The following is a 24,636-nucleotide window of genomic DNA, read 5'->3' on the forward strand; positions in this document are numbered from 1 at the left end:
CCAAATTTACAGAATGGAATATAACTGGATGTGTTAATTTGTTGACATGCTAGACAGAAAAGGGTATCAGGTCACTGTTTTGCAATGGATTTCAAAATAAGCTTAGTCATTAAAGTAGATATTTTACATGGAAAGAAAAGCCCTGAAACTATCAATAGTGTTGCAGGGAGTATGAGGGCAGAGAGGCACCCTTGTCTCCTTACTTTGGCATTGCAAGAATAGCATCTACATGGTTATTTCTTGCTTCTCTATACCCTTATTTTTCTGTGCTCATATTTTTATTTTGGCAGCAAGCATCTAAATTAACAAGACATAYAAGCCTACAACATTTTAGAGCAAAGACAAAAATATTAATGTCTTTAAAAGCAAACAGARCATAATAGCTGATAAACAAGATGGTGCATTTTGAGAAGATGCAGCTTTACTCGAATTARCGTAATAACAACATCCAGTGCTCCATTATCTTCTATGAGTCTTCGAGTGCAGCCTCTTGAGCTCTCCACAGGGAAGGGTGGGGGAAGGAAGAGCAGCAGGTCCCTAAAGCGAAGGCCTACAGCAGCTTTGGTGGCGGAGCAGGAGTTTGCTGCCATCGTGTGGCACCGCAGCCGCCTCTGATCTCCCAGACTCCTATYCTGTCAAAAACACCCACTTCCCCATGTTGCATTGAAAAGGGTTAAAAACAAGGTTATAAAAGCTACATATCCAGGAAGGGATCAGCTAACAAAAGTGCTCCTTCTTGCATACAGGGAGCCAACAAGAAAACACCTATAGCTTTGTTGGAATTCGGGCACCACCTTTTTCAGTGTGCACACACACAGGCACATTGACATGCTCACGGAGAATCACATTTAATGTGAACAGTCCATCTTAAATCACTGAATCTCAAAATGAACTGTACAGTTTTTATTGCATCTATTTTAAAAACGGCTCTATTGCAGAACTGTACAACACGTCAAGCAACCCTACGAAATCATCAGTCAGCAGCCTATTACTACAGCCACAGATGGTCTGTTACTTCAGACACTTYGCTGAGAAATACAAAAATATTTTTGTGATAYGGCATTTTCTTTAAAACACAATTTGGAAAAAAATAAACAAACTAACAAACAAAACCTCTCTTCTCCTAGAGGGTTTAGCAATTTTTCTAATGATGAGCACACTAAAGCATTAATGGATTTACACTGAAGACATTCAGTATTGCTAAGGCATTCAGACAGATGCCTTCGTACAGCATAAAGCACTGAAAGCAGCTTACTCGTGGATTTGAATGTAAATCAAATACATTAACTCACTGAGTTGAAGTTCCTCTCTTTGCCCAGGGCAGAAACTCTATCACTCTGCATCATTTAAAAGCTGTGCTGGCAGGTAGCTTACATTATTTTTTAGGACGTGTTATTCACTATTTTGCTGCAATTAGTTCATTTTAGCCTCTGGCCCTACTGTTGCTGAAAAAAATCTCATGAAAACAAACAGACAAAACAAATTAAGCAGAAGATTTTTTTCCCCGAACAGTTCTCTATATGTACTGGAAGGCATTTTAAATCAAAATATAACAAGGCTTCTTAGAAGCCTGGCTGTAGTGTCAGGGCCTTCATCTAACAAAGAGAAAAGCTCAGAGCTCCAAAACCATAGCTAGTGCAATAAGAATGCAGAAATTGTATTATAATGTGTAAACAAACATATCTAATTAAAAACATATAATTTTATGTCTATAATTATATCTATGCAACTTTATTATAGACTATTATATAAATTTTAAAATAGATACATTATTAAGTAGAAGACCCAAACCAAAACACTTCTTCAACATATGCAACAAACTACAATAGACTCCAAATGAAAACCCATTTATCACTTAAGCAGGAAAGAGGTTCTTGTGCRTAAGATACAAAGAATCTTTTTTTCCTCAGGGATGGGTAAATCAAACTATTTTCTCTGCTCCAGTTCTCAGATTTTCAGTTGCATGCCATACTTACATTCCTCCAGCTTGTCTTACCTATTTATCTTAAACTCTAGTTTCTTTTACTTATACACAGCAGTCTTCTCATGCAATTTATGGCTATTACTGACTGTTGCCAGACAAGTGATAAATGACAACGAAAGATCTCCCACTTGAACCTACACATACATCTGAATGAATCAAGCGTTTCTGCATCAAAAGTGGAACTATCCACATTTTTATCAGTCATGATTCAAAAAGACTATTACTACAGCCACAGATGGTCTGTTACTTCAGACACTTTGCTGAGAAACACAAAAATATTTTGTATTTCTCTTTATCTCTTTAAAATCAATGCATGTGTAAAATGATGCATCTTGCACACACTTGGGAGTTCTCAAAAATTGTTTCCTTCACAGGAGTTGAATACTGTGAGAGAGAAGGAAATAAGCTAGAGAATACAGGCAGTATTCTTGTAAGTCATATCCTCTAAAACGTAGATTGTTTCCCAAAGAAAAAACATTTATATTCAAAGGCCTACAAAGCACAATTTCAGTTGCCTTTAGAAGATCTACTACTTGATTTGACAGATAGAATTGGCTTGTCCTCACAAAGTAGCCTTGAGTTTTTTCCAACTTCAGAAAAAATCCACGAGAGCATCCTGCCTCGGAGCTACCATYGCAGTTGTTCAGCTGCACAGAAATCATTCCTGGGTTCACAAGGACAAAACCACAAAAGGCTTTTGTTTGTGGGCCACCTTACATATATTTGGAAGTGCCATTAACCATAGCATGTACCTATGCCTACACACCAAGAAGCTCTATGCTTTTAATGGAAACAAACACAAGGATGCTCACTGAGCCTTAAGTATTAACAAGCATCTAGCACGACCCTACGTWGGCAGGCTCCTCAAGGATGTTTAATTACCTGTCCTCATTTCAGATCTCAGTTCCCATGGACATGCCAGAGATGGACTGCAACACATCCGAGCATGGGAAAAGTCTTTTTTGCAAATGAATCCAGCCCTTATCAAAAATACATTCATTCACATTAGCTGTCAAAATGTTATGGTGAAATAAAAACCACTATCATAATCAACAATAAAACTTATGAAGGAAAGAAAGTATTTGAGTTTTATAGGGCCATCATGGTACCTTGCCTGGGAACTGCTTGAGGCTCTTACAATAATATGGAAATTCAAGATAGTTTTTTGTTTGTTTTTTTAAACGTGGGAAAATTTACAGAATTATTTGAAATGATATAGCAGAAAGAACAGGTAATCTGAGTAGATAATCTTTAGACTGCTTCTGTGATTATCATGCATGTCTAGCCAGTTATTTAACAAAATTATATTTTGATATGGGATGCTGTGTTCCCTTCTCCAAGCATTTATTCCTTTCATTACTAAGGATACAATTTTACACACAGAGAAAATTGGAATATGTTTCTGGTAGCAGCAGAACTGCATACAAACTATCAAAATAAACTGTGTGATAATAGTAACCCAAAGCTTATTGCAAATTTACATTTTGTTGTCTTTTGCAACATAAGAGTGCACGTATGGAAACAGTTCTGAATTCCATTCCTGAAACCTGAAACGACCGCCCCGCTCACTGAATACTTGACCAATCCTTTTCAGTGACCAAATTTTATAGTCTTTAGACTCAGGCACTTGGGAGAATAAACCACAATGGTTTTCATTAATTAAATGGAGCTCTTCACTGAAGTGAAGCCAGAAGGCAATAGCTTCCCTACAGATCAATCTCTTAATAAATCTCAAAGGACTCCTTAAAGGGCCATATTTCAAACATCCACTAAGGAAAGTCTGTTACTCAGGGTTAAAAATATTGACCCTTGTTTTCCTTTTACATTAGGCGTGGCTTGACTTTCCAAACAAGAATATGAAACATTGCTTAAACTGTTTGATACCTCAATATGAAAAGAGAGCATGCTTAGTAATGCAATGAAACACATCTGAAGATATTTTAGCTTGATTTAGTAAGTATATACAGAACACACAGTTCCTGTAGAATATATACATTGACACTTATACACACTTTATGGCCCTTTTAGCATCTCTTCTAGGGAATCATTAATTATTGATTAATTATTATTTCTTAGGGATTCTAGGGAACCATTAATTATTGTTCAATTATTATTACATCTAGGGAACCATAAATTATTGATTATTACTTATTGATTTATTATTAATTGTTAATCAATTAATTGCAATTAATTACAATTTCTGTATTTTCAGAGGTTTAAGCTTTCTTTGACATTTACAGGCTACTTTCTTTGTAACACCTAAATAATACGATAGATCACATTTCCCGCTTTTCCTGCTTATTATAACTGACTCACCTATTTAATTCAAAGTAATTAAAGAAATTCCTGGGAAATGTCTGCCTTCTGTCACAGACTGTCAGATAGAAAGGTGTCAGTAGCAGGTAAAGTATTTCACAACATCAAATTGTTCCAACTTCGAAAATAATTGTCTCTGACAATACTTTAACTCACACCTTTTTCACTTCGTATGGCTAGAGATGTGCTAGTGTGTATTGATGTACTTTGGATCACTCATCCATCACCCAAAAATTAACTCGAGTTTTGAAATACTAAAAGAGCTGAACTGTTTTCGTGAGCAGAAACACGGTGACGCCTGAAAACACTTCTAACTTTCCATAAGCCCTGGCAGAACTAAGGGATGATGCTAGAAATGATTAATAAGGCAATAATGGGAAAAATCCTGTGAAGACCATTGCCACTCACTCTCTCAGATTGTTCACCGAGCCTTTGAAAACAAGAAAGAGCACAAGCACACAACAGCAGAGACAAAAAAGTCACAACACAGTATCATTTGTGTGACACAGTGACATTGTTAAGACTCTGATATTATTTGTGAGCAGTAGATTTACAGAAGTCATGCCAAAAAGATTAGGTTATTATCTATAAGGCCATAGAAATACTACTGTAGATTCAGTTCCTAACAACCAGTCTGGCATTTCACAACAGAAATTAAGACTTCTCTACTGCAGCAGACAATAGTAACACTCCACAGACAGGAATTGAGAGTTATAATTTGAATTTAAGAATCTTAATCAGTAGTCTGCCTCAAGGCTGTCTTTAATGGCTTCTTTTAAATAACATTTAAATATTCCATCAATTTAAACTCTTTCATGAGTTTCACCTCACTTACTTGAAAAATATTTACCTTTGGCTAGTTCATAAGCCACTTTGGCTATTCTCGACAAATTAGGCAGGGTTCATACCCTCCCCAGTCAAAATTCCTTCCTCCTTCCCAAATGCCTCTGCTACCTTGAAGAGCTGCAGCTCCAAGCACGTGAGCACCTCTGATCTGCTGCTTCTCACGTGAAAAATTCCCCAAATGAGAGTCCTCTTGACATCCCCTGGCCTGGGGCAAAATCCCATGATTTTCCTACTGCAGACAAGACCTCAGAGTACGGTCCATGCACATGCATGGAACTACTCCACCGGCGCAACTCAGTTTGACATTTTCCYTTTGGGAGCAAGCTTCATCTTAATACTATAAATAAAGTTTGACTGCTAAAAGTGTTGCAGAAGCCTATCCACTTATTCATACAGATCCAGGTTAGCTATTCTCCACAGACTTGGCTCTTCCTACTTTCTGAAATTTGAGCTTTCTTCAGCTCAAAACTCCACCTCTCTCACCAAAAGCTTGTCACCTCTTTTGTCCAGCCATTTTTCTCCTGCATCCTTTGAACTCCTGCAGTGCAGTTTGGGTGGTTCACCAAAGGGGACGGACATGAGCATGCGTTGGCTTCTGCACCGCCCCAAGTACTCACAAAGARGAAGTCTCTGAGCCCTCATCTCCTCAGCTGGCTTTGTGCTGGGGTTGGGAAATAGGCTCACCACTTCTCAAGATGCTTTGCATGCCTGTTTTCTAATGCCTTTTCACAGGAGCAGCATCTCCTGTAGATATGGGCTCCATATCCAACAGAGAACACAACAGCAGACAAACTTATGGGATATATAAGTAACACAACCCTTCACAACGCACCATAAAACACGACTCGTACACTGTGATCTTAACCTACCTAATGCTGAACAGCTCCATCAGAGCAAAGTGCAGCTCTAAGGAATCRTCTCTGTTGAGACGGATGAGATTATGATTGAGGCAGTTATTGATTACGCCTTGTGCTTTGTTTTATTTATTCACATTTCATTTGTGATAATCAAGTATTATTACTTAATAATTGGGACTACTTGGCTTAACTTTAATCATGGGCAAAAGAAACGACTTGACTTGTGCGCTGTGTGTGCCTGCACGTGGGAAAGGGGTAAGGAAAAAGAAACAAAGAAAATTCTTCTCATGCCACCATCCAATCTATGCATAATTAGCAGTAATTGGTGATTGAACCAACAGCTTTATGTAATCCAACTGGCCTAATCACATTACAAACTGCCCTTGCAAAAAAGTAATTTTGGGCACACTTCATGCTTCCTGATCCTGCTTCCTTGTTTTCCATGGGAACTCTCCATTTTGTACTTTCCTTCACGCTGCTCTGTTCTTAGAAAAGCTTGTGTCCTGCCTCCCCAYAGCCTTCTAAACAAAAACACTCTGGGAACCCACTAATAGCCATCTTGGCTGACCTGCTCTGTTCCACAGTGTGAACTGTTACTGTGCTCTCAGTTTCCTAACAAAGGTGAAATCTTTAGAAACTKTATGTATGTAAATGGCAGTAGAGAGTATCTGAATCTGCTTTAGTTAATAACCTTTAGTAGACTCCACAAAAATAATTCACATTCCTAGAGTGCAGGATCTGGTAAAGTACAGCATGTCAAAAAAGTCGCAGGAGCATCTAACAAAGGCAGCTTTAGAAGAACTTCTTGTATAAGATGGAAATTAYACTTCTTTGGCAGAAGAAAAATTAACTGAGAAATGTCATGGGACCCAAAACTGTGATTTTAGGACAGATTTGGTTCATAGTTATATGGGGGGAAAGGAGAAAGAGGGAACATATATTCTGTACAAGGTGAAACAAAAGAGTTGCAAGAGTTAAATAGACTCAAAGCAAAGTGTCTAATTTTAGGTCACAGCTGAAACCCTTCATTTTCAGTTTGCTAAAGAAACCCAGAACATTTCTATTGGGGGTAAACTCCATTTTTTTTTTCTTTTAAGGTCTGTCCTTTGAATGCAAGAGAAAACAGTATTCTCCTGTCTCTGGGCATTCCACCTCACAGGTTAGCACTGTTCCTAATGCATCCCAAACTCTTCAAAAGTCTCCAGTGAAAGTCAAAGGCTGATAAAAGATATCACAGTAATATCTATAAAAGATTACATTAAAAGACCCAATACCTATAAAAGACCCAAATGAATAGGAAGACAAGGTTGAAGGACAAATTGGAAAAAGTCCCAAATTACATAGTTTTATTTGCAATTTCATTGTTAATCTTTCCAATTGAATTTGGCTATTCCTAGAAAACAATGAACACAAACTGGCTAATTCTGCTTTCTCACTCTTCCGTATCAATATTCTCCAAAGGCAGTCAGCATTTTAGCACAGAACAAAAAATCATGCTTTGATTTCTCTAAAATAGATTAACACATTTATTCTCCAGTACTCCTCTTTCATGCATCTTTCACACCTACAATCAGCCTCACAGCTTCCAGCCATGGCAACGTTAGCATATTTAAAAATAAGGGCTTACTTACTGAGCATTTGAAATACAACCACAGTTTGACAGCTGATGGCGAAAACCTCCTTCCTTCTGACAGCCAGCCTTTAAATAACAGGATCTAATTTCCCCTTTAGAACATATAGAGAAAGAAATCATTTATGTGATGTGATCATATGTTTTACATATAAAATTCATCAAAAATGTATATTAGTCACAAATATTAATATATGCAGATGTCATTTCGGAAGCTTGTTTTAAAAATCCAGAAAGCAAATTAAGTCTCAAACAATTGGAAATCTGAGAGAAATAAAACCAGAAAGWTGAAAGTATATTGAAAATCTGATGCCTTTTCTCAGGAAAGGGCATGAGAGTCCATGAGAGCAAAGAAAGGGAATCTTACTCAAATGGGGACTCAAAGAAACCAATTTGCTACAGGCTTATGTACCCCACAGTCACTAACAGGTATGTGAAACAGATGRAAAGCCCATCTATCAATATAAGTTTAGTGCAAAATGCAAAACTATTAAGATTTTCCTTTCACTTTGTAGAAGTGAGGCCGGGAAGAGCAAAGCAGTGAAAGGGGAAGTGCAAAGTGGAAGAAGTGCAGGCCACCCCTGCCSACCGAGAGAACAGCGCGCTGCTCGCCGAGCCATTGCGCTGCCTTAGCTGCTCCCGGCCCCCCGGCACACCAGGAGCTGCAGGGCCAGCAGGAAAGGGCAGAGCAGAAAACACCTGTGGGGGCACAGACACAGCTACTGCTGGRCTCTTTCCACACTGCTTTTGAGGGCAGCTTTAAGGGAAATGAGGCTTTGGGGGCTGCTGCCTTTCAGAGGTATTTGGCCTGCAGCTCCCAAGGCGCTACAGGGAGTTCACACAAACTACCACAGCTCCGAGCTCTGGTAATAGCTGTGGAGCAGCTGTGGGCGTTCCAGGCCCGGGCACTGAGACACTCTAGTTCACTCATTAATTCTCTTGAGAGAGGTAGCAGAGCGTGATTCTGAACRAGAGCAACCCCAGTGTTATCAGGGACAGTTCTCAGTGTGAGCCAGCACCACACAGCTGAAGAACACAGCAGCCTAAAACAGGAATATTTTACCTAACAATCTCAAGCATAATTGCTCATCAGACAAAATGTGCTATGGGTTCTTCAGCAAAGTCATGCCTAAATCTGCATTCCTTAAAGATAATGTGTGGAAGGTGGATCRGTCTGCTGACAGACATGGGATGGTGCAGACCTCAGGTGTGAGATGGTTCCTGTTGTACTTTGAACTCTTGGGTTGTTTGTGATGTGACTTGAAGCTGCTGAGCTGGTTTTGTCCATGTACACATGAAACATGTCTGTTACCATCAGTAACAGACTGAATACAGAACTGAGCAGACTGTTACCATCAGTAACAGACAGGAATAGAAATATCATTATAAGGAGTCTACGATTTACTTAGGAATTTCTTCACACATTGTAATTATTCCAACTGCAGAAACTCACCATTTTCATCTATGAACACATGCATGGCATCCACGGAGAGCTCATCTTGTACAGATGCCTCGGGTCCACTTATTACTTGCAAGACAGAACTATCTTGCTGAGAAGTTACCCGGTAGATAATCTGCCTTTGCCTGCTGCCCTGGTAACTTGACACAAAAATGTTTCAAAACTACTATGAGGAACTTTTTTCTTGTTCTCAATAAGACAAAAAGAAAGAGAGGTTAATTAAAAGTTTATGTCATTTCTACCCAATAAAACAAAACAGTTTACATCACATCTTTGAAGTACAAAATCGTAAAATAAACTAGGCTTACAGTGCTGTAAATTTGGCAGGCTCTGGTAGTACCGGACTAGTATTAGCATGATCTTGGCTTTGCACATCTGATCTTTCCTGCTTAGGAAGTTGGTCACAGTGTTTTTCTGTTCCCACAATTTCTTCTTTTCTCTCTGTCGTCTGGCTATCTGGAAAACAGGGCAGTGAAGTCGAGCCACTCTGCACAGACGACTGTGACATCAAGAGCTTTGTTCATTAACATCAGAACAAGAACATTTTAATGAGGAAAGCTAAACACTGCAACAATTAATCATTCTACAAAAAAACATTAAAATGACTTCAGCAATATAATCATAGTATGATATACAGCTTGATACACCTGTMTAAGGAGGTATTACGACTTAGAAAGGCTGTGTGAAAGGAAGAGACAACAGAGCAAAGGATAAATGAGAGGCAATCAGGCTTTTCTGTTAGTCCAGAGGAAAGTGATCCCTGTACTTTAACTTCCAGGAAGTTGCTTCCCTAGCCTGAACAGGAAATATTTGGCAACCTTGCTTTGACTGTAAGCAGAAAAAGTTACCCATTAGGATTTGAGAGCACACCTAGAGCAGTGGTGGTTTCATCACCACCATAAGCAGCCACCAAAATTTATGCTTTAAAGTGAGAGAAGTTGGATTTTGTGGCGCCTGACAGGAACGCTGCAGCGAGCCCATGCAGCATCTTGCACTGAGCGAGGCCCATGGCAATGGATTGCCTCGGGCTACCTGCCTCCTGGCTGTGTAAGCACCTCAGAAATGGAATCACCCCAACTTGCAGGGGTCGGGAAATTGTGTTGTCATGGCTAAGATGGTCTAAGGATAAAACAGGAAAACAGGCTCTCTGCTCATACCAAGACATCACATCTTTCGTTAGGCCAACTGACGTCACTGAAAAAAACAAACAAGCTTTTGGATGCACAGAGCAGCTTCTGCAAACAAACCTACCTCCATGAGTTAAGCCGTTTCTCTGCCAGCCTCAGTTCACAGGACACATCCCTCTAACATCCTAAAACCCCGGGCACTCACACAAATGCCTTAGTCTTGCCATGGAACCAGTGTTCACTGTAGACACACTTATTCTTCGGGGGAAAAAAAAATCTAGTGAAAAATTTTGATTCTGGAGAAAACAATTGAGTTTTTGAAAAAAATAACCCCACAAAAATGCCYAAGAAGAATTATAATTGTGTCACGGCACCTTGTCCCAGCAGYTCTGAGCACTAACATAAAGGGCAAGGAGCAGCACCAAAGCTGAAGAACCTCACGAGAGCCCCAGGCTCTAAGCAGACACCCAATAGCCAGAAGCAGGACAAGGTGGCCACTAAAGACACCGTGCAGCCTTTGCCTGAAACAGCAGCCTTCCCTCTGCTGCCGTGAGAAGGTATTTCTACAGCCCTGGCAATGCCCTCACGCTCTTGCTCTCTTTCTGCAGATGACAATCATGGATTTTGATTTCTTGTGCAATAATAATCATAAGTTTGTTCAAGAGAACTATTCTCTGTTATACACAGACATAAAATTCTATAGGTGTTCCAGATCTACTCTCTCCTACTTAAGAAGCATGCAAGTGGGTGATGTTTTTCTTCTTTCCTAATTAAAAATTTTAACTCCATTTTAAGCAGAAACTTTGCCTTATTTATCTGTGGTATTACTGAAGCATGCCCATAATCATGCAACCACCTGAAGGAAGTTTACCTGAAGGAGCTGTAGACACCTAATCATAACCATCTCTTGATGATTATGATTAAGACTTGGGCTGTTTAAGCACTAACATCATTGATAGTGATCAGAAATTTTCATTTTAATAATCTAATTGGTCCCTCATTGCCTAAAACTGGCTCWAGGGCTAGAACAATTAAAAAGATTTTTTTTAAAGGTGATTTAGTGGCTTTAAAGAAAGAAGCCTCTTTTCCACTCCAAGCCGCAAGCTGCTCAGCCTTCTTTCCCCTGCAGTGGTTAAGAGCCATAATAATTATAACAACTCAAGTAGCCCTGCTTCTTACAGGTTTCACATGCCAATCGGACAGCACAACGGCCAGGAGCACTCCCGGCACGGCGAAGTCAGGACACGAGGGATGCGTGACAGGTTTTCCTGCACCTTAGTCATTTCCTTTTAAGTGGAATGGAGATAGAAATGTCTAGACTGCAAGCACTCTGTCAGCGTGCGTAATGAGCTCTACATCAGCAAAACCCTCCTTGAATGAAAATCACACTGGCAGAGCCCAGCCCTGAGTTCCCGGGAAGGAGGAAAGGCAGAGGAAAGGCACCGTACACCAGTTCATCTGCACCGCCACAGTGGCCTTTGCCAGAGCTAGTASTGAGGATCCCGGCTCCACGCACCGCTGATGCAGCACAGCTGGGCAGCACAAACCTCTCWCWCACACACACACACACGCTGGGGCTTAGGGAATTTATTTAGGTAATTTATATGGGAATTACACATTACAGACTGAAATCTGTTTGGTGAAACTACCACTGGTAGGACTAGAGGAAACAGCCACAAACTGAAGCACCAGAAGTTTCACAGGAACTTAAGGAAAAATTTCATAACAGTGAGGGTGACAAAGCCTGGCACAGGCTGCCCAGAGAGGCTGTGGAGTCTCCTTCTCTGGAGGTCTTCCAAACCCAGCTGGATGCCGCCCTGTGYCCCGTAAACATTTTGAGCTCCACCTCCTCTAAAAGCATTCTGATATGATTTAGGACACCACATACCATAACATACCTTTGGTCCAACCAGGATAAGGCTGGAAGAGGTTTTACAGTTTAAATGAAGCAGCCTTTGCACACACAATAATCACAATCCTAGCAGCTAATTATCCCAACTTCAAAGTCACCATATTTTATTAAGTAATTATCATGAATTCTTATTGAACTGTGACATTTCTCCAAATCTTTTCCACTTCATATTCTTTCTCTAGAGCCTGCCAGGCTTTCTCCTGAGGCCTGGATGTGCGCATCCGTTCCCCAGTCTCCACAATTCATTCTTGTAAGGTAAAATGTCACTGTTGTCACCATTTCAAATGCCATCCGGTTTGAAATCTGGTCAAGCAGAACTGAGCTAATTAAGCCCGAGTCTCTTCTGTTCTTTAATTGCCTGTTGCAGAATCTACTCTTTCCACAAAACTTTGTTCCTAAATAGAAAGTTTCTTTATAAAATATATTTTTGCCTGGTTGGCTGTGGACACAACTGATTTCAAATCTCTTAACACTTGTCACATGACAAAATGAAACTTTACATGAAACAGTAACTTTAAGAGGAATGTACTGTCTCATTCATATTTCTGGGGAATACAGGACCACAAACCTGCCAGTGGGTTGACAGTCCTAACCCTTTAGGCACTGATTGTTTCAGCAGAAACATCTAACTCAAACACTTTATCCACAGCCCAAAATCATGCATTATTCCTTAAATCATTTAAAAGAAAAGGTGACACTGAAGCTGGGCAGCCACCAGAAGAGAGCAGCCCCAGGACACCTGACACAGAGCAGGAGCTGCTGTGGAAGCTCAGCATGAGCACTGACAAAGYACCTTGGAGCTGAACCCTGATCCTGAAGCAGCAGGAAACACTTGTGATCCCAGCTGCAAAAGGATAGGGAAACTGGAGCACAGAAGTGACTTGCTCAAAATAATCYATTTATGCCCTGGAAGCAAAATCAAGGTTTCTGAGCTCACAGGTAAGTAGTCTAATCATTCAACTGGTCAGAACACAAACCTCTGAAATACCCTCATAGTTTCTTGACAGATCACTGCCTGCCTTTTAACATATTATACTCTCTTTGATTTAAAGACTGAAATTTTAAAATCTTAGCCTATCAACGTTGATACACTGAACACCAGATTCACCACTCAATGAAACCTGAGTTCTTCATCTCCTTTTCCTCCATCCAGAGGGGCTCATCAAATGCCACATAGATCTCCTCTGGTAGCTGGAGAGAGAGGGGACAGACACTTGGCAGGGTTTTGTGCTGAAGGCGCTGGCTGCTCAGCAGCTAACTCCCGTGCTGCTGCCTCACACCACTGCTGTTGTTAGGATAGGTGACTCAATGCACAAGACCCCTCTCCCTCGCTGCTATATGACAAGCTATAGCTGTTTCTCACATCTAGGGGGAAGAAGAATCTAAAAATATCCATCCAAGTATGCCTCAGCTTTTTATAGGAAAAGGATAATTGCTGGGATGCAGAAGAACTCTCTCAAGGTTGCGGTTTGTGCACTGCCCAGAATGATGAGTACCTTCTCTAAAAAGAGCCTGCAAAACATCTAAATTCAGGCCAGGCAGTCCTGGTGTCTGTCCCTCYGCACAGCTCCCCAGCCCTCCCATGACTGGTTTTGCTCCCCAGGTGATAACATTATCTGTCCTAGATTCCAGGTCACCTGGGTCAGAAGAGACCGCACACAAGCCTGTGCCCAGCACAAACCTGAGGTTTAGCTGCAGGTTCAGCTGCAGATATGGTAGAGAATCCAAAAACACACAGCAATGAGCCTGGCTTTCTCTAGGCATCTCAAACTGAATAAAATTTGCAGCTGCCCTTTGACAGGCTTTCATTACATGGGCGGTGAAAGTTTGATTCAAAACTGGCCTGGAACTCATTTTTAGTAGTAGTGTCAGCGGTGCTTTCTCACGATTCAGAAGTGACAGCGTGGCGACAGAACAGCTCTTAGGCAGCTTTTTTATGTACCATATTTTAACACATTAAATCTGGCAACCTTGGTGGGGTTAAGCAAGGCTTTAATTTCCTTGTTTTGCCCTTCACTGCGCTGTCTACCGGCAAATTTGAGCTTCTGTGGTCAAGASAACCTATCTGCTGCTTCCACACAATTCCCAAGCGTGTGAAGGAATGGGCTCTGACGTTCACTCACTTTCCAGCCTGCTCTGATTAGCCAGTTTYGCCGCCTTCTCCAAATTCCACATACGAGCAGCTTGCTCACAGGCACCTCTGAACATTTAGCTTTCCAGGAATTTGCCAAGTTTCTCACATTTCCTGGGATACGCCCCCATGCCAGGCACCTCATGCTCCTTTGGACCAGACACCTATTATTAGCCTTTGCCAATTAAGTGGTTTGCAAGGTTAAAAGAACAAGAAACAAACACAAACACCCTCCACCCTCAAAACCCTTGGCACAACCTTGACTTGCTTATATTCCCCATATATGCACCCTAGTTTTTTTTTTTTTTAAACTATTTTTTTTTTAACTATCACTTTGATGTGGGAATAATATTTATTCAGATTTGTTCTAAAAAGCTATTGTGTTAAAGTAGATTTGTAATTGCAAGACTGTAAACAAATTAGAGGTTTTTCTCATTCCTAAAATGAAGCCCTACTTTGGAGAAGCAGCCAGTAATGACAGTAATTTATTTTAGCAAGCAGCACATTCTGACTTGACTGGAAAATTAAGTCTACTTGCTTTTAAAAATAACTGCCTTTGAACTACCTCTCTCCAGCTTAAAAGAGTTCCAGTTCAATCCCCTTTTTCCCACAGCACCAGAAGGACGAGCTCTAGGAGACACTAGGCAGCAACAGAAGCCTCAGCTTCTGTTCACGTTCCTGAATGCTTCGGTTTTCCTGGCCCTGCTCTTTCCTAGGACAACACAGGCTGGACCAGCATCAGCTCAGCCCACCCTAAGAACAAGTAGGACAGCTCAGCAATGTCCACCTGCAGCTTCACTTCACTAGTCATACAGACTTACAAATAGGAATTSAGTCCTCATCGCTTAAAGTAACACATTGGTTTGAGGAAAGAATCAGAATCCTCCTATTTCCTGAAGATCAAGGATTTGGGTAACAAGAACTGGCTTTGCTAGATCTACAACCTAATGGCTACACACACATTAAAGATACCTGGAAGGTGGAGAGTGTGTGGAGTCTATGATTTTATCTGATTTATTCTGGTCATTTGATCCTTTTTCTTTACGCTGTTAGTCTTTCACTTTCACATGAGTACTTCTCTGAAACCCATTTGTAGATTAGCTATGCTTTTTTTTATTTAMCTCTGGAATGTTATCACTTCAGCTAGGCACCTATCTTCTTCAGCTAACTCACCACACAGAAGCCAAGTTCTTGCGAAAATACTTTTTGTTATGGTTGAGGAGCAACCAAGACAGCCCACTCCTCACATACATGCCAGAACTCTTGCTTGGTTGCACGGGGAGGGCCGGGATGCAGCTCTTTCCATGGGACACAGGACCCATGGAAGGGGGCTCCATGAGAGGGGCAGCTRCTCAGCAGTGGATCAGCTGAGGCCCCAGTCAAAGGAGTGCTCGGCATGAGCATCAGGAAGCCACGCTGCCCAGCCTGGAGCCAGGCACACGGGTAAACTGGAGARCACACAAGGAGGAACTGCCCTGCAGAACTAGCGGCCTGAAGAGCAGGGGCGGGAAGGACCAGACCGACAGATCAGAAGGGAGGCAGGAAGATGAGGAGAAGGACAATTCGGCTAGGGCATGGAGAGGAAGAGAAGCAGAGGAGAACTGAATACAAGCTGTAGGGAAGCTAAGGAGAGCAGGAAAAGACTAGAAAAGCAGCAGTGCRGGCTGCTAAGGAAGGGCAAGAGAGAAGTATTATGAGAAGGAATGCAAGCAGGGAAGCAAGGAGCACAACAGAGAGTGTGGCTACATGGAAAAGGAGAGAAGAGAAAGCACAAAACTACAAATATAACATGGAAGGAAAAATAAAGATAAGTGAAAGATGGAGCAAGACAAGTATGTAGTCAATCTGATGGGACAGTCTGGAACAAAGAATGAGGAAAGGAAGCATCAAAGTCAAATGGGAAAACAAAATCTACTGGGAAAACAAAAATATGCACCTAGTTTTTCTTAATAAGGTAAAAATGTGAGCTTCTTTAAAATCTGTAGCCTTTAAAAAGAAAAGTTAAAGTCAGTGATTTTTTTTTTTCATTTGTTTGGGGTTTTTTTGGTACAATGAGAAGTAGCCAGAGAAGAAGAGCTTCCCTACAGCCTATCCTTGAAACGGGATACAATTCCAGAACAAGAGTGAAGCAGTTCTGCTGAGCTCCACTAAGTTCATTATGATCAATGGAAAATAGGTCATTTAGATCCCTTCCTCTTAAGTTCTTTSAGAATATATGTTAGAAAAGAACAACTGATCATAGAATTTAAGGTAGACAGGTAAAATTTTGGGGAAGAGGAAGACGTGTGTTGTGGTATTTGACTTTTGCCCACATCTTCTGGAATAGAAAATTGCATCAATACTTGGCAAGTTTTCTGGCATTCTATACACCTTCTATAAGTTACCTCCCATCTTCAAGGAACAGTTCCTGACCACCTAGAGCTGATAAAGCAATTACAAACAATATTCCTTAATAACAGCAAGAAGGCAGAGGTGAAGAGAATTAGTAGACATGACAGCAAGAACAATGCAAATTAGAGCAGGCCTATCTACAAAAATGTCATAAATTGCAGGTATATGTTCTTAAGCTTGAGCTGCTTGAGCTTTTCTTAAATTGTAAAGTCCTTTCAATTAAATGGAATCTTACAAGAAAAGATATCATCTCACATCAAAATACCATAGGTCTTCACTGAAAACCACTCCCAGACTTTTATTTTTAAAACATATATTTTCACTTTAAGCAACTAGATAAGTCAAAACTCTCACCTACTGAGAACAAATTTTTGATTTTTTTTCTAAACCAATCACAACTGTCTGGAAATCAAGAATTCGTTTGTGCATGTTTATCCCTGCACATGCGTGTTTCGAGTTAAACTATCACCAATGACAATTCTAGCTTTTTAAATACATGCAAACACATGGCAGGGCTCAACGTGCAGCTGGTAAGATGGGCAAGGGCAAATGCTGCGCAACACTGATTTTCCTAAGATTTTTTTTTCAATACGCCAACAAGCCAGGCCTGTCAAATGCAAACTAGTATGAATTATTAGTCAGCTACTGGACTCTCACTAGGTTCACCATAAGATTTTTGCAAGGAGTTTAAAAACTAAAAATATTMAAAAAGCTGTACACTGTTTCACTAAAAGTTCTTGTTCTACCCAACCCAGCCTTTCCCTGGCCCTTTGAATAAAGTTCTCCCCTTAGAATTTGCCCTACTGCAAACAAGATTAAGCTGCCATAAATAATTCGCCCCAACATGCTTACTCTAAGGGTTGTAAACCAGGCATYGTACCTCCAGCAGGGCCATTTTCTTTCGTGTTCTCCATTTTGACAGTGGATTGATTGGATGTCTTCGTTTTTGAGGTATTAATGGACTCCAAGAGAGAGACAAACTCTAGGAAGTTAGATTCATTGGGCATCTGCCCTTCCTTAGCTTCCAGATCTGATTTAGAAGTGGGCAAGGTCTTTTCTTTGTCAGGTACCTCTATGAAATTCTTACTTAAAAGTACRTCTGTCCCACTGTCAACACTCAGCACCCGAACGTGCCTCTTTTCATGCGCACTTCTACAGGACTGGGGATCTAGGTTCTGTTGATCCTCTTTAGAGACAAAAGTCATGACCTGCATATTTTCAGAAGGATTCTCGTCCTGGGGATCTGAATGGGTATTAGTTTCCAAAGGAGTATTTGCTGGATTGCTGTGCTCCTTCTCTGCATTGTCTGGATCACCAGATTCATAGCCAGAACACTGGTTGGATGAGAACTCTGCCTTTAAAGCTTCTGGAGTTCTTTCACTTCCGCTGACTTCTGGACAAGTCTTACCTTTACTGTCATCAGACAAATCAAATGTTATAACAGGAATTCTGAGCTGTTCATTAGTTTGTTGGCTCTGCTGATCTACTGTAATGATGCTAGAGCTTGACCTCTCCATGCCCGGAGCCCTTAGCCGGACAGAGCCTGCTATGTCACTGAGGGTGTCTGGTGCACTGCTCATGGTGATAACTATTTTAATGGGTTCACATAGCTGGTCTCCAGGAAGAGAGTTGTCAACAACAGCAACAGCAGTCTCACTGTCTGAGCAGTCAAGGTCCTCATTAGTATTATCAGCATTAAAGGAATCTTCAAGGTGGTCAGAATTTCTGGTTGCAATGGCATTGCAATGGGGACAGTTGCTAGYAAAGCTTGCCTGGGGGGATCCATCTGGCAACTTCTCTCTTTTGTAACTTCTTGGGTTACTCAGGTGGTCTGAAATAACTGAACTTTCACTGTCCCATGGCTCCAAAGAAACTCCAGTCCTTAAAATGTCACCCTGTGATGGAGAAACACTGGAGAAGTTTTTAACTACATCCCTGTCCACAAGAATATCTTGTGATCCATGCTGTCCAGGTGACTGTCCCTTCTCTCCTTTTTCATTTATTCCATTACCAGAAAATGTTTCCATAGCAGCTGGTTTTGCCACTATTGCTGATGTGGTGGAACCTGAAGCAGAGGTTGTAGAAACAGGTAATATATCTGCTTCGATACAGGGTGAGGTAGATGAAATTGGTAGTGCAGTCTGGTCTTGTAACACTGTAATCCCTAACAAAGACACACAGGAATTAGGCCTCATTAGAAATGAGAACATTGTATATTACTGAACTACAATATTTAGCTAGCAAACACCCTTAAGAAAGCAGAACAAAGAAAGCACAAAGTAGATGAGTGCAGTAAATCAAAAGCCAGTATCTTATGGGTTAGCTAGATGTAAAATACTAAGAAAACAAGCAGAGTAGCACTAATACTGCTTTAGATAAGAATAACCATCAGAATGGTTATACAAGACATTTTATTGTCACGATAAATAGGAATTAAGGTTTTATGTGAAGTTGTGTGCATGCTGTAAACAATACTAACAAGATCCTRAGATTACAATGGTGTTCACATGTATGAAAGCTGCTCTTCTAGCCTTTACCTGGAACCCTTGGAGGTCAAGACAGCTTTAGCATCAAGTCTATTAAATTYAAATAATCAGAACTACGTCTACAAACAAAGAATTATTCTCACTTAGGGAACAGAAGAAAAAAACAAGACAAGGTGGCAAAAATATTTTATATTACTTCGTGCAATACCTATATGGTTCCATAGGATACAGTGAGCAGCATTCACAAAACAAAAAAATCCTAAACTATGCTGAGACACCTTGATGACTGAAACTGTAGGCAGACCACATTTAGATGGAAATGTCTASGCTAATGAGCTAAGAGATGTTATTTGAGGGCTTTAAGATGCAAGCTGAGCAGTGGCTTCCCTTTTCAATACCTGCAAGAGGGCACAGAGCTTCCCAAGAATGTGGGCGGAAGGCTCTTCCATCTCCTCATATCAAACAGGAATGCTGTTTCCAAACTTACCAAAAAAATGTAGTCCAAAGAGCTTGGCTGACATCTGAGAAAACTTAACAGTCTCAAGGGAATTCTAGCTGAGTTTCTGGAGCTTTTCCATAAAGCTCCTAACATGGGGCATGACAGAACCTGCTGTAGTCTCATGCACCTTTTTTTTTTTTTTTTGGAGCAAACAATGATTAAACAAAAGTTTGAGAGTATTTATAAAGCCTTCAAAATACCTTTGAGATCTTCAATAGTTTCACGTGTTGGCAGCTCCTAAAAAATAAGAACCCCCACRAAATTATTATGGGTTTGTATTAAATACCTTCAGAAAAAATAATCAACAGTCATCTAATCAGATGTTATTTACAGTATTGGTAAGTTGCTAAACAGGACTGAAACTTAGACATGTACCTTGCACAAAATGCAAAGAGGGAGGAAAGAAAAGAAAGGGAATTAGGAGGTACACAGATGATTATTGAACAGTCATGCTCCCAACTACATCACTGCAACTAAACTTGTGATGCTTGGGGAGAAAAGAAAATAAACAACCACCACCAAAAAAAAAAAAAAAAAAAAAAACCCCCCCCCCCCCCCCCCGATTTTATAAAATACTTTGCAGTCCAGGTATTTTCATGCATTCATCTATTTCTCTATTCCAATTATGTTTCCACACCACTAAAACACAATGTTTTCTCCAGCACTCAGTAGCAATTTTTCCACAAAACATTACAGGGAAAGACCATTAAGCTATCTTAGAATCATCTGTCTCGCAAGGAAGCTCCTAAGTCCAACTCTCTYCCCCATCCTACATGCATTCCTTCATACACACACACATCCACACACAAAACAGAGGTTCATCAGGGCTGTGTCCAGTAGAGCACTGGATATGTCCAAGGATGGAAATTTTACAGCATGTCCAGACAACTTCTTCCAGTGTCTAATCACCTTCATGGTAAAAACTCTTTAGATCCAAATGAGGTTTTCTATGTTCCAACTTGTCTCCTTTGCTTCTTGCCCTGTCAGTGTTCACCTCTGAGAAGGGTCTGCTCAGTCTCGACTATACCTTTCCATAAGGTAGCTGGAGACAGCAGTAAACTCTCCTTTTAGCCTTTACAAGGCTAAAACATTTCAACTTTTTGCTCTCAGTCATCATATACCCCTTTCCCTAGTCATCTGGGTGGCTTTTGCTGGTTTCACTCCAGCACGTCMGTGTCCATCAGTGTCTGTGTGGCAATAAAGAGCCCAAAGCTGGGCACAGTACTCCACATGGATACTTCAGGACTCCAAATGGAACAGCTCAGACTTAAAGGTAGAAAAAAAAAAATTGAGAAAAATTAACACGCTGTTTCCCCTCCTCTGGCTGGCGGGCACAAAGGAAATAATAAGCATCTCCTGCAAACTCATGGCATTATGCTGGCAGCAAGGGAAGAAGATTAGGTTTGACTAGACCTGACCTATACTTTTGGAAATGGGAAACTGGAACAAGATCTCAAGGAGAAATGAGTTTGCAAAGGCAGACTGGACAAAAAACAGAATACTGGAAGGACTGAAACAGAAACAAGGTGAGAAATATTTTACCTGATTAAAGAAAGCTGTTAATGTCTGTGAATCATACAGATGCTACAAAAGGGTAAAAATGCTCTAGAAAATGAGGAAATAATTCTGATTCAGACCAAGGTTTAAATAGTTTGCAGCAACGAGGGAGACAAAGGAATAAGGGAGGGAATGAAGACAATATAAGATTAAAAAGCTACTTATTCAGAGATCACTAACCATCCTCTGCACTGAATGAAGCAGGAGTCCTGTAGAAAAAAAATAGCATGTGATCACATAATTAAAGATTTTATCACAATATACATGGGGATCAGCTGAAGATTACATAGTATTCATTCTGTTTCTTACTTTTTGAATACTTGACTTTTCAGACTTCTCCTGATACTTTCTTATTATTGCCTTGTTAGCATAACAGGTAGATACATGACGTACCTGACCTTCATCACTTCATACCCTTTACTGATTTAAGAAGCATGACCAATGGCTTGGAATGCATCTGTGTTTTAACCTCACGTAGGCATCTTCTGGATTTAAATCACAATGCTTAATGTGTTGTATAAATGCTCAAGAGATGTGCTAGGTTTGTTTTATGAACCTAAATCTAGCGACCCAAAGGGAAGTTACTAACGTGCCAGGAGCAGAGGGCTGCCAAGGTGGTGATGAGCTGCTCTGACTGCGTTAGCAGCGCGCTGTGGACGTTCCCTTCTTCCAACGTGGGCAAAGTTCTCCCTTCTCTGAGAGCAGCTGTGAACACGAGGTGCTCTTGGTAAGATTTGCAAGGCCCTTGGGCATCCACAGAGCAGAGAGACCTCTCCAGAGGCTTCCAGAATTATCTACAGCTTTGCAAACCCAAACCTCTGGGGCAGGGCTAAGGTTAACCAACACCAGTCTCTATAAAAATTACCTCCAGGGAATCACTGTCTGCTACTTAGGGGCAAATACTTTATTACTTAAGTAATAAATACCTGACTATACAAACCTCCACATGGTAAGTGGCGCACTGCACAAAAGGAAGATAGAACAACGGAAGAGCCATACTAACCATCGCTGCAGAGGAGTTCTGTGAGTGGAAAGCCTGTCCTCCTGAACTGCTTTCACTTGTTGGAGTAGAGTCATTTTGGTTGGTCTCACCAATTACATCATTATCCCCTGTGTTATTGCTGAAACGGGGGAGAGAAGAAAAGGAGGCAAATAATAATAATTAAAAAGAGAAATAAAGCAATGTTTCTAAACACACAGAGTCTACGAGGAACCTGGAGAGTAATAACTAGATGGAAATTAACATGACAGGAGGATCAAGTAACAGCATGTTTCTTCTCCATTTTTAAAAGAACAGGGTTGAAAAATACTACAATCTTTCGCAATTCATCACTTTCCCGGAGGTTTTCCTAATTTTTTTTACTCGTTTAAAATGATTCTGGTCTTCTAGAAAGCAGGACATTGCTSTAAGAAATATAATGGCATCTCTTCAGACAGAAGAAATTTAACAATGGATATACTACAGGCAGCTTGAATATATAAGCATCACATCCTTTGTGGAAGCAATCAGTTCTCTGCACTAATTCTCACTATATTCCTACAACTTTTTTTCAGTGCATATAGGCAAATACTTTTGGACAAAAATTATTTATGAGAAGAAACATATTTTCTGTTTCTCAGGTGTAATACCATAAACAACCTGTTAAAAAATCACCACTATGATATCATTTTTTCCCAAATTCATTTTTAAAATAATATGTTATTTAAACCTATTATGCATTATGAACATTTTAAAAGCATTAAAGGCAAATATAATCTGCAAGATTATTCACTTATAAATCTAAGTCATGTTCCCACATTTTTTTCTTAGCTTCAAAAACTTAAAGCAACTTGGCTGCCATCAGAGTTTGTTTAAAAGCTTCTGTCATCTACCTAATTAAGTAAAGCTTTWTTTTTTCTTCTTCTTCTTCTTTTTTTGCTGACTGGGGCTAAATAATTGAGACTTCTTTCTAGGACCTTGTAAGAGGAACATGTTATGGGGCTTAACATGCAAGTTTTAAGGGATAACTCCACTCTGTCAAAACGCAGACAGGATAATCAAAGCTTGAATTTTTTTCAGTAGCCAGTGTACAAGAGAACACTGAGGTTCTGTTTAAATCTCAACAAATAACAGATAAACCTCTTAAATTATTATATCAGTTACCAGCAAATAGGAAGTAGGTTTGCAAGCTGGTGATACAGAGGAATAGCAATGTCACTGCAAGGAGCATAGCACAGACACGTATGCAAAGACAGAAAAGAAATTGCTGAATACAGATAAGCTTTGAAACTGGTAGCTCGCATAGCCTTGGCAGTAGCAGAGCTCTCAACGGGGACTGCAAATGCACTGAAACAGGAAAGTAAATTCACCCTTATAGAGCTCTCTGTTGCAGAAGTCTGGCTGACAGTCATAACAAACCCACTCAGTTAAAGCTTTGTTTGGACATTTCAGTGCTAGAGTCTTGGATGTACCTTATTTCAAAATTTTTCACATATGCCACAGTGTTTGGGCACACTGAGAGCTGCTTGCTGGCTTCATGTGCTTCTGTGCAACTAAAGCTTGTAAAACCAGTAGGAGGTCTCAGTTTTAATTTATTTCATAGGCTTTCAGTAAACATAAAGGAATATTCTAAGTACATATAAATCCGGAAAAAGCAAGTACTAATCTTCAGCCCAGTGCTATTTTCTCTTTAATGCTATCTCAGTCTACAAGTAGCCTTATTAACTTTGAGAGCTTATTTGCAGTATAAACTTGGCTCCTCAGAGGCTGAAAGGGCTAAAATAAATAAATAGCATCTCAGAGTCTTAAAGACGAGGTATTAAAGCATTTTCCTGGCCATGAGGTACAGGTCACTTCCTTCCTTCCTCCCAGTAGTCAACACTATTGGGACTTTTACTTATGTTCCTGTAAGTCCCAACAATTATCCGAAGTTTTCTCAGAACTAGAATCCCTCCAATTAAGGCAATGCATTAACAGAGACATTTTAGGAACAATATAATCTTTTACCATTACACATGTAGGATAATACATAGAAAATCTAAGCCATAGCACTTCCCAGACTTACATAACATTCCAGCATCTTAGAGAGACAAGTGCTTCCTTCCACCTTCTAGTGAGCAGCTACCCAAGGAACTTTCATCTTGAAGACTTCCTGATCTTACTGGTGCAGGCCTCATCCTAAAAGATCCTACTTCATTACATAAGAGCCCAATACTTTATTCTTCCTGATGAAGACAGAGCTCTTCTCCCTGACTCTCAAATTTCTTTAGGTTACAGACAAGAACAAGAAAAGCTTTTCTACTACTCCCTCAACCCCTAAGCTTCCCTAGAATCCTTCCTCTAGCCCTGCCCTGGCTAGGGCTAGATCACCTGGAGGTGATCTTTTATCACCTCCCACAGAGGTCTCTTCCTCTGCCTTCATCAGGTCCATGTGGAACAGGTGTGCTGGAGTCAGCAAACAA

The 24,636-nt window shown here is 40.4% G+C and overlaps 1 protein-coding gene across 1 annotated transcript in view; it reads right to left on the minus strand.

The window, feature by feature from the left end:
* PCNX2 (pecanex 2) overlaps positions 1-24,636 on the minus strand; it is a 136,322-nt gene that overhangs the window by 105,899 nt on the left and 5,787 nt on the right. Inside the window, exons 3-8 of the mRNA XM_026053390.1 lie at positions 22,199-22,316; positions 19,839-19,875; positions 17,534-18,817; positions 9,401-9,548; positions 9,087-9,232; positions 7,635-7,728 (exon numbers count right to left, since the gene is read on the minus strand). Coding sequence (XP_025909175.1) covers positions 7,635-7,728; positions 9,087-9,232; positions 9,401-9,548; positions 17,534-18,817; positions 19,839-19,875; positions 22,199-22,316 — 1,827 coding nt within the window. The remainder of the gene's footprint in view (positions 1-7,634; positions 7,729-9,086; positions 9,233-9,400; positions 9,549-17,533; positions 18,818-19,838; positions 19,876-22,198; positions 22,317-24,636) is intronic.

Source organism: Nothoprocta perdicaria, unplaced genomic scaffold (assembly GCF_003342845.1).
Source record: "Nothoprocta perdicaria isolate Ctin4 unplaced genomic scaffold, notPer1 scaffold_99, whole genome shotgun sequence".
NCBI lineage: Eukaryota > Metazoa > Chordata > Aves > Tinamiformes > Tinamidae > Nothoprocta > Nothoprocta perdicaria.